We start from the raw sequence: 11,663 nt of genomic DNA on the forward strand, positions 1-11,663 counted from the left end.
TTACCATACAAAGCTATTGGAATCATGAAAATTCAATTATGAGGTCGTTTACACATAAGTCAATATCCGGTCAATTTTTCTGACTTAAATTTTTAATTATGAGACTAAGTATCTCGTTTCACTCTGAATTCCTTCCGGACCCAAACCAACTAACCCGCTAAGTCATAAAACAACTGTAAAGCATAAATTGAGTCGTAAATGGGGGAACAGGGTTATAATACTCAAAACGACCGGTCGGGTCGTTACAGGACTGTTGTTTCGCCTATGTCCTTTGCTAGTGTAGCAAATATCGAGCAAGCTTCCCCTTTTAAGTACTAAGTTGAAATAGAATCAGTGACACATTGGTAAAAGGATGGCAATAATTCAGGCCAGGCGTTATCTGGGAGAAGTGAGTCAACCAGCTTTGAAATGGTTTTAAGGAGCTGATGGATGATGAACTCTGATTCTTGATTGAGGTATATATGATCAAGAATCATACACTTGATGCTTGATTGAGTGGAGACACTTAGATTGCGCCAAGAGCACAAGTCATCATCATCAGTTAGCAACCTGCAAAAGAGATAAGCACACTTTTCATAAATATGAAGGTCGTGGTGAGGGCAAAGAAAGTTAGAAAGCTTAATAGCAAGTGAGTCAGGATCGTACTTCTTCATCATGTTTAACATTGACTCATCCTCGCATTCTTTCTCCAAATTATTTTCCTCGAAGATCTACTGGTGACCGAAAACAAAGGTTTCAAATGGATCTGAGTCAGGCCCAAGAATAGCCTCCATCTGAGTTATCTGGAACTGAGTCAACTTGCTATCCATTACTGTAATGTAAATCTGATAGAATTTAAGGGTCCACCAAACTATATAGAGAACCAGGTTCTTTATTAGTTCCCACATAACACACGCACACTGCAGTAGGTAAATGACACAAAGAAGTTTTACGTGGAAAACTCCCAGCTCACGGGATTAAAAACTACGACCTACCCTTGTAGGATTTCAACTTCACTACTCAGCAAACTTTATATTACAATTTATTGTAACCTAGGAATTAACCTCTTATTCCCTCACTAACTTGTAACAACTCTATTACAAGCCACTTTATAATAACTCTATTACAAAAACTTACAACTCGACTAACTCTAACCAAAACACAAACACAAGAGTTTATGATTTACAAAGGTTTCCTACACAATGCTTCTAACTAAGCTAAGTAGAAATTACAAGTAAAGAACTTTAACAAAGGAGAAACACAACTAAGGACATGTAATGACTCAATACATGGAACTGATCCGTTGTTATATTATTCTTTGTTCTTGATGCTCTTGAGAATCTCTTGCCAGATTGATTGGTTACTTGAGTGAACGCTTGATGGATTCGTCAATGTTCAAGTGATGTTTTGCCTTTGCTTTAATGCTAATATAACATTGGTGACATCACTTGAATGATTCAAGCATGTTTGGTACATGAACATTCCCAATGAAGTTGACTGTTGCACTGTTACGTGTGCAGGCAAAACCTTTACAGCTGTTGGAGAGTTAACTAGGTACGGTCACCAGGGGAACTGATGTCCATATGTTCCCCTTGTTGTTTCTTTGTCGTCTAAAGAGTTGATTTACATCTCCAGCTTGAGACTTGTTATTCCCACGTACTTGAGAGTGTGTATCAGGTTCCTTATCTGGTTCTTGTCATTAAGTTTGTTAGATCATCAAAATATAACAAGGTACATATAACCTATCAATTTCCCCATATTTGAGGATGACAAACTTATAATTGAAGTTTCCCCTAAGAACTAGAATGACATACGCATAACCTACACATGACATGTATTCCCCCTGAATCTGTTCCCCCTAAATTATTTTCCCCCCTTTTAACATCATAAAAAGAACATCAACAAGCAATAAGCAAAAAGAAGTCTAGCTTGGTTAACTAATGCCGCATGTGTGCACACAATCCTGACTAAAACAGAGCAAATGAGCAAGGCATACATAGCAAAAGGAGGAAGCTTTCATTAATATTTGGATATTAAGCAGGGAGCAGTTCCATTGTTACCAACACATCCACAAAATATAAACAACAAAAATAGAAGTACCAGTCATAAAGATCATCAGAACTAAAACAAATGACAGACACTAAGACTTGACACTGGAAAGGGAACATTTTCTTGGGAGCACTGGAAGGGGAAGGCTTAGATAAAAGGCAAGGGTTTTAAGAAGGATATCCATTCGAGCATTAGCTGACATCTGCTCATTGAGCAGTTTCTCCTTCAAGTCCTCAACCTGTTTCCTGAGGTCAGACTTTTCTTTGGTCAGACGGCCAACCTCTATGCTATGAGAGCTGCGGGAACCATGTGCCTCCCGAAGCTAACTTAGCTGACCCTCAAGAATGGCATTCCTTGCCTTTAGCTTCCTTATCTCATCAGTGGCACTATTTTGGGCGTTGATCAACTGGGAGATAGTAGAAGTGCTGCCAACCCTTCCAACCTTATCAATGCACTCACATTCCTTGAGGGTGGTCGGGAGATGGTTTGCTTACGAGTACCCACTTTAGCTTTTCCCAAAGGGACTTTGAAGAACTCAAAAACCTTAGTGAGGAGGAACCCGTAAGGCAGCCCATATTTACCATCCTTAAACTCTTCCACCTTCAGCATGTGTTCTATCATGATGTCAGGCAGGTTGATAGTTATGTATCCATCTAGTGCTTCCATGAGAACCAGGTCTGCTTAATATGTAATGGACCTTCTTTCTGCATGAGGGAGAAAAACCTTGTTCACCAATTCAAATAGCAGTTGGTAAATTAGAAGGAGGGCTATCTTATGTACCCGTTCCCCTTGCTGAACTCCCTTATCCTTCAAAATAGCATTTCTAAAGTTCGAAGAGAAGGTTCCCTGAACATAAGAAAAACCCTCAGTAGGCACTCCCAAAATAGTTCCCAACATAGTAGAGTCCATCACCTAATCAACACTATTCACCATCATACAAATATGATTATCCTCAACTGTAAAGAAGCCGACATAAAAACTACGCACTTCGTCCTCATAAACTTCGGGACTGTCACTTGTTAACAAGTGTGTCTACTATTAGAATTCACATATCTCCACCAATTGGCGCATGCCAACCATATCCAGAATATCATGGGCAAATGTACGACCCCATCCTTTCTCATTCACAATCTTCCCATCCTTTACCAATCTTCTCCTCTTTTGTTATTCTTGGATTTTACTAATAAGAGACTCAAGAGCCTCCTTCTTTTGCAACCTAGTGGTAGGTCTCTTAGGAGTTGACACTTGAGTAATGGCCTGTCTACTCCTAGCCTTGATAAAACTAGCAATAGCCACATTATCATAATCATCTTCACTGTCCTCAGTCTCTTATTCAGATAAAGATCTCATTTCAGGAACAACCATGGACAAAGGCTCAACGTAGAAGTGAGGAGAGGGAGCATGATCAATACTGACCTGGGGTTCTTTAGAGGAACCAAGGATTGGCTCCTCTTGGATGGAGGGATCAAGTCCATTAGTTAATGCCCCAGTAGTATTTTCCGGTGCTGATGTTTCAACAGGCACTAGTTCCATATTCTCCACTAGTGTACTATTTGCTTCCCTCTGAGACTCAGACACACCTTTACCAACCTCAATAGCACATCCCTCAACAACTATTGACAATATATTTTCTATGGTCTCTTGTTCTTGTAACCCTATGGTAAACCCAGAATTTGGAGGAGTATTACTAGTAGACTCAAGCCAGGGGTTGTTATTGCCGATTCATCATGGATATGATCAATATATTGGTCTTTTCCAGAGCTTTCTTCCATTGGTAGACTAGAAATTTCTTGATTCTCTTCTTCTTCTTCTTTTTCTACTGCTGCTGTATCGTCTTTAACTATTTTTTCCGGTGAAGCAAAAGGAGAGGTCACAAGCACAAACTTCTTGGGAGTCGAAGTTTTGCGACTCCGATGAAAACTAGTACCCGATTGGGTTGGGGAGGAAGCAGAGGGTAGTTATGAATCTGTCTTATGCTTTGGACTGGTCGGAGTAGAGAATGTGGGTTCTATCACTGATGATTCAATGGGGAGTACACAGTGGGGATGACACTTGGAATATCTTATGTTTCCTGGTGTTCAAACACGGTAGAGTGCAGTGAGTTGAAGAAGAGAGAGTTTGGTTTGAAGAGAAAAAAAGGAAGAATTTTGGATTTTTTTATGTGAATAGTGGTGAAAGTGAGTGTGAATGGATATATTTAAGAGGGGTAAGGGATCGGTTAGGAATAGGTGGCAATTTAGGTAGTCGGGTCACTTCATAACGGGCGAGACGTTTGGGTTCACAAATCGAGAAAGAAAAGAAAGTGACAGTGTAATGATGTGGCACCGTTTCAATCGTTTAAAAAATTGTGCATGAGAGTACAGAGAAACTACTAACCTATGTCGAGGGAACCAGGTTCCTTGACAGATTTTGCAAATGTAAGCCTTATCCTTTGACCAATCGGGCAATGCATTAGATATTTGTTTGCTCTGTAATCATCATGCGTGTCTACATGTAATGGTATAGAAATGAGTTAGACTTTGCCAGAAAATATTTTTTAGCTAATTTACCCGTACATTTCTTTCATAGACAATCATCGAGGGACCAAGTCCTCATCTTGGTTTTATCAACCCTAGCGCCAAGCAATTCCTTTTAAAGTGTTCTCTGCTCAGTGCTTTGGTGAATATGTATGCAATTTGATCTTTTGTGCTGCAAAATTTCATACAAATGAGCCCTTTTTCATTATCGTCTCTAAGAAAATGGTGTCGCACATCGATGTGCTTTATTCTATTATGTTGAACTGGATTCTTGGCCATGTTGAGTGCACTAGTATTGTCACTTAGTAAGGGCACACAATTAGAAAACACACTGAAATCTTCAACAATTGAAAGGGCCACTGAGTTTTGTTTTCTTGTGCCCCATGAGATTAGACATGAACCCAGAAAATGTGCCATACCAGAAGTGCTTTTCCTATCCATCAGATAACCAGCATAGTCAACATCAGCATACCATATCAAGTCAAAGTTATCTCCTGAAGGATAGTAAAGAACCAGATCCTGCGTTCCTTTGAGATGCCTCAGAATTCTCTTTGCAGCCTTCAGATGAGGCTCCTTTGGATTGGATTGACACCTGGCACAGAGTCCCACACTGAAAACAATATCCGGTCTACTTGTTGTGAGATACAGAAGTGACCCAATAATGCCTCTATACATAATCTTGTTTACATGAGAACCGGGTTCATCCATATCCAGGCGAGTGGTTGTGGCAATAGGTGTATCAATGATCTTTGAACTCTCCATCTCAAATCTCTTCTGATTTATCATTGTGCCCCGAGGATTTTTATTGACTTGTAAACCCAAGAAGAAATTCTATTCCCCCATCATGTTCATCTCGAACTCACTTCCCATGAGTTTTGCAAATTTTTCACACAATGAATCATTTGTTGCTCCGAAGATGATGTCATCAACATAGACTTGCACAATGAGCAGGTTCCTCCCTTGTTTCTTCATAAATAAGGTGTTGTCAATGTTTCCTCTTGTAAAGCCATTTTCTAGATGAAATTTGGACAACCTTTCATACTAAGCACGGGGAGCCTTCTTTAGCTCATATAGTGCCTTGTCAAGTTTGAAAACATACTCAAGATGTTCATGATTCTCAAATCCAGGAGGTTGCTTGGAAAAGACTTCTTCTTTTAGAAAGCCATTCATAAATGCACTTTTGACATAACTTTGAATTTCATATGAGACGCAAAGGCAATGAGGATTCTGATTGCCTCCATTCGATCAAATGGAGCATATGTTTTGTCATAGTCAATCCCTTCTTCCCGATTGTAACCTTGAACTACCAGCCTTGCGTTGTTTCTAGTTGTGTTTCCAAACTCATCAAGTTTTTTTCTGAATGCCCACCTGGTTCCTATAACAGTACTATTAGCAGGTCGTGGAACCATGTTCTATATACTATTCCTCTCAAATTGATGGAGTTCTTGCATATTTGTAATCCAATCAGCATCTTTTAATGCTTCTTTGATATTCTTGGGCTCAATTTTACAGAAAAAAGCTGAGAAGGAAAGTGCGTTTCTTGCCTTTGATCTGGTTTGAATTCCTGAATCAAGAGGAGTGATCACATTATCCAGAGGATGTGAACTTTTGTGTTTCCAGTTAGACACCTGAACCTTGTTGTGGGATGGTCCAGGTATTTCTGAATGTGATTCTTTGCTCTACATCTAGAGCGCCCAGTACCGCATCAGTAACTCTATTTTCAGCTTCAGTTGTTGTGATGGAGGGACAAGTTCCTCTATTTCAATTCGAGATTCAACTGTGCCATTGTTATTTGAATCTTAGACCTGACTCACCATATCGGCCATTCTATTTTCCATGTCAATAACTTTACCAGGGACATTTGATTGCTCTCCATCTTCACCAGCCTTATCATGTGCGTTTTTTTCTAAGAGGGTGTTCTGCTTCGTCAAAGATCACATGTATGCTTTCCTCAACACATTGAGTTCTTTTGTTGTATACCTTGTAGGCTTTGCTTTGTGATGAATATCCAAGAAATATTCCTTCATCACTCTTGGCATCAAACTTTCCCAGAGCTTCCTTACCATTGTTGAGAACAAAGCATTTACAACCAAATGTCCTCAAGTGTGTTAGCTTAGGTTTTCTCCCATTCAGCAGTTCATACGGGGTTTTGTTTAGGAGGGACCTGATCATGCACCTGTTCCCCAAGTAGCAGGCAGTGTTGACTGCCTTTGCCCAGAAACCTTTTTCAACACCACTATCAATGAGCATTGCCCTAGCCATGTCCTCAAGAGTCCTATTTTTCCTCTCCACGACACCATTTTTTTAAGGTGTTCTTGGAGCTGAAAATTGTGACTTATGCCATTTTTAGCACAGAACTCATCGAACTTTGCATTGTCAAATTTTGTACCATGATCAGATCTTATACTCACAACATTATGGCTCATCTTCACTTGGATCATTTTTACAAATTCAACAAATACTTCAAATGTGTCATCCTTGGATCTGAGAAACAGAGTCCAGGTGAATCTGGAATAGTCATCCACAATAACAAAGACGTACTTCTTTCCTCCTCTACTTGGCACTCTTATAGTTCCACATAGATCTATATGAAAGAGATCAAATGGCCTTGAGGTGCTGACTTTCCTTTTGGGCTTGAATGAACATCTGACTTGCTTTCCTATTACACACGCACCACACACTTTGTGATTCTTGAAGCTTGAGTTGGGAAGGCCACGAACTAGGTCCTTCGTGACCAACTTGTTCAGTAGCATAAAGCTTGCATGACCCAATCTTCGGTGCCATAGTTCAGCATCATCATCCACATCACTCAGACAACTGAGATCTCCATTTTCTAGAGATTCAAAGTCAGCAATATAGATGTTTTTGTATCTTTTGGCCACTAACACCACTTCACCAGTCACAAGATTAGTGACTGTGCATATCTTTGACACAAATTCCCCTTGTTTCCCTTGTCACAGATTTGGGAAACACTCAACAAGTTGTACTTCAATTCGTTCACATAGTACATATTTTCAATAGAGTGGGAGAGAGACTTCCCTATCTTTCCAACTCCCAGAATGTATCCCTTCTTTCCATTTCCAAAGGATACACTCCTTATTTGCAGGGCCTTCGGTGAAAGGAAATTATTTATACTTCCAGTCATGTGCTTTGAGCAACCACTATCTATGTACCATTGTTGGTTTCTACCCTTCATTTTTCCCTGCACAAGTAAATTAAGCGTTAGACTTAAGAACCCAAACAAGTTTGGGTCCCTTGTAATGAGGAAAGGGATGAATGAGGGTTCTTTTGGTCCAAGCAGGCATCATGGATCTTTTATATGAGGGACCAGGTTCTCTAACAGTAATTACCTTATTAGCAAAAACTTTATTTTTCTGTTGATACTGAAACTTTGCCTTACAGGTATCCTTATAGTGCCCAGTATTACCACAGTGAGTGCAGAGCCAGTTTTCAGGTACCGTAATATACTTGCTATAAGGGTTGTAGGGAGTTTTTCCCTTTGAAACCCGATTCCCTACCTGTTTCCCCCACTATTCGTGTACATGGAAATGATAGCTTCAGAGGACCAAGTCCACTTGAGTGATTTTTCAAGATCACTCTTGACTCTACCTAGTTCTTCCTGAAGTTGTTTGTTTTTCTCGAGTTCAACATAAAAACCAGATTTCATTGATTTTATCTCATCTTCAAGCCTAAGATGTGTTTCATCCGCAACTTCCTTTACCTTTTGAATAATCTCATGCCTACCTTCTCCTTTTAGTTCCTCAATTATATCCTTCAGATCTACAACTACTACTAATTGGTCATCTCTCTCATGATCTATGTTAGCAACCTTTTCAATTAAAGCTTCTTTCTCCTTTTTTTAACACACTCAATAGTTTCTTTTAGATCGATCACAAAAACCACTAAATCATTTCTCTCATGTTCTATGTCTTCTAATTCTACAGTTAATGCATTTTTATCATTTATAAGACTGTGATAAGTATAAATTAAAACATTTGCCAAGGACATGAGTTTTTTAGGAGAATAAGACTTCAGATTTCTTTGAACATCTAGACTCATCGTCGTCGTCATCTTTATCATTATCAGACTGTGCCATCAAGAAAAAGATAGAGTCATACTCAACTGTTTTACTTTCCAATGCCATCATGGAGTTGTCACCTTGATCATCATCTTCTTCAGGTTCGCAGGAATAATCTACCCATGCAGAAAGAGCTTGTTTCACAACATTGTCAGCGACATTTTTCCTCTTGAAATGTTTGTCAGGAACCGGGTTTCTCTTAGCTGCTTTGTATGTGTTATGTTTGTATTGATCTTGATTGAGGAGAGGACAATCCTTGATGAAATGTCCTGGCATACCACACTTATGACATAGGTCATAACCTTTTGGATTGCTGGAGCTGCCCCTTTTTGGAATGCCTAAATTTTTGTGAACCATTTTTTGGAATTGTTTTGTCAGGTAAGCCATATCAGCATCCTCACCACCTGAATCATTGCTGCCTGTCTTGAGGACCAGGTTCTTTTCCCTTTTGGTATCTCTTCTCTCATTATCCTTGTTCTTATTCATTTCATAAGTTTTTAGATTACCAACAAGTTCATCAATGGTTGCTTCTGCAAATCCTTTGCCTTTGTGATAACATTCACTTTGCTTTCCCAGGAACTGGGTAAAACACTGAGTATTTTCCTGAAAAGTTTGTTCCTTGGAATGATTTGTCACAGAGAATGAAGCTCATTGATGATGGAGGTGAACCGAGTATCCATGTCCTGGATGGACTCATCGTCTTTCATCCTGAAAAGCTCGTATTATGTGGTAAGCATGTCAATCTTTGATTGCTTAACTTGGGTTGTCCCTTCATGAGCTATTTGGAGAGCTTCCCAGATCTCCTTAGTAGATTAGCATGCTGAAATCATGTTGTATTCTTCAAGACCAATACCATAGACAAAACCTTTCTTTGCTCGAAAGTTCTTCTCTATGGCCTTGCGATCAACATCATTGAATTCTTTTCTTGTTTTGGGAACTGCTACTGCAGGGTCACCACTAGTTTTTGTAGGGATGAAGGGTCCATCACAGATGACGTCCTAGAGCTCTGACTCTTCAGCCATGATAAAGTCATGTATCCTTGTCTTCCACCACCCATAGTATTGGCTATTGAATCTTGGTGGACTGTAGGTAGATATCCCTTCTTCAAAGTTTGATAGAGCAGTCATGAGGATCCTTTCTAGGTGTTAGACTGATAGAAATAACCTTCTCTGATTCCAATTGATTGAATTTAAGGGTCCATCAAACTATATAGAGAACCAGGTTTTATATTAGTTCCCACAAAACACACGCACACTAGAGTAGGCAAATGAAATAAAGAAGTTTTACGTGGAAAACTCCCAGCTCAAGGGATTAAAAACCACAACCTACCCTTGTAGGAATTCAACTTCACTATTGAGCAAACTTTAGATTACAACCGATTGTAACCTAGGAATTAACCTCTTAATCCCTCACTAACTTGTAACAACTCTATTACAAGCCACTTTGTAATAACTCTATTACAAAGACTTACAACTCGACTAACTCTAGCCAAGACACAAACACAAGGGTTTATGATTTACAAAGGTTTCCTACACAATGCTTCTAACTAAGCTAAGTAGGAATTACAAGTAAAAAACTTTAACAAAGGTGCAACACAACTAATGACATGTAATAACTCAATACAGGGAACTGGTCCATTGTTATGTTGTTCTTTGTTCTTGATGCTCTTGAGCATCTCTTGCCAGATTGATTGTTCACTTGAGAGAGTGGTTGATGGATTGTTCAATGTTCAAGTGATGTTTTTGCCTTTGGTTTAATATTAATATAACATTGGTGACATCCCTTGAATGATGCAAGCATGTTTGGTACAAGAGCATTCCCAATGAAGTTCACTGTTGCACTGTTGCGTGTGCAGGTAACAACTTTACAATTGTTGGAGAGTTGACTGGGTACGGTCACCAGGGGAACTGAAGTCCATATGTTCCCTTTGTTGTTTCTTTGTCGTCTGAAGAGTTGATTTACATCTCGAGCTTGAGACTTGTTATTCCCACGTACTTGAGGGTGTGTATCATGTTCTTTATCTGGTTCTTGTCATTAAGTTCGTTAGATCATCAATATATATATATATATATATATATATATATATATATATATATATATATATATATATATATATATATATATATATATATATATATATATATATATATATATATATATATATATATATATATATATATATATATATATATATATATATATATATATATATATATATATATATATATATATATAGAGAGAGAGAGAGAGAGAGAGAGAGAGAGAGAGAGAGAGAGAGAGAGAGAGAGAGAGAGAGAGAGAGAGAGAGAGAGAGAGAGAGAGAGAGAACTGTTATAGAGAACATATATTATAATATAACATAAAAATTGGTTCCGGAAAAGCTTCACTTTTATAGTGAAGTGTTGTTATATAAGGAAGCTTCTATAGAGATGTTTGACCATATATATATATACATACATACATATATATATATATATATACTAGCTTTAGTGTACGTGTGTTGCACGCGTTTTACGTCTATTAATAAAAAGTGTATAAAACTTAGAATAAGAATGAACTATGCATGATAACAATTGATATCAAGATAAATGTAATATTTATTTAAATTAAAAAATAAATGTTACATTGATGAAATAGTTGAATGCATAGTTATTGGTTATCTTTTGAATTTACAACGATTAAGAATTTAGGTAGGTTATTGTCACGACCCAAAATCCAACTAGCTGCGATGACACCTAACCCAACCCATTAGGTAAGCCAATTTACAAATATCTAATTAAAATAATATTTAACTGAATCTAATACATTCCCCAAGAACAGATAGTACAAATCATGAGAAGATTAGAATTTACAAAGATGGTATGAAATAAATACATCATCTGTTCAAAAAGTACATAAACCGATTTTTATAAATCTAAGGCTACCATGAACAAAAGGCAGCTATGACCGGAACGCAGGTACATCTTCAAATTCAGCTTCCATCGATCACAGCAACATCAACATCCAATATCTGCACACAAGGTGCATAAGTGTAATATGAG

The 11,663-nt window shown here is 38.2% G+C and overlaps 1 protein-coding gene across 1 annotated transcript; it reads right to left on the reverse strand.

The window, feature by feature from the left end:
* Window positions 1–5,956: 5,956 nt before the first annotated feature.
* Window positions 5,957–9,679, reverse strand: LOC142164119 (uncharacterized). The gene is made up of 9 exons (XM_075221301.1): window positions 9,578–9,679; window positions 8,575–9,225; window positions 8,063–8,397; window positions 7,895–8,015; window positions 7,680–7,746; window positions 6,767–7,494; window positions 6,525–6,602; window positions 6,359–6,463; window positions 5,957–6,223 (listed from the first exon to the last, which is right to left on the reverse strand). The coding sequence occupies exons 1-9, from the start codon at window positions 9,677–9,679 to the stop codon at window positions 5,957–5,959; spliced, it is 2,454 nt and encodes an 817-aa protein (XP_075077402.1).
* Between the last annotated feature and the right edge of the window lie 1,984 nt (window positions 9,680–11,663).

This window comes from Nicotiana tabacum, chromosome 9, assembly GCF_000715075.1.
Source record: "Nicotiana tabacum cultivar K326 chromosome 9, ASM71507v2, whole genome shotgun sequence".
In the NCBI taxonomy this organism is placed as follows: Eukaryota; Viridiplantae; Streptophyta; class Magnoliopsida; order Solanales; family Solanaceae; genus Nicotiana; species Nicotiana tabacum.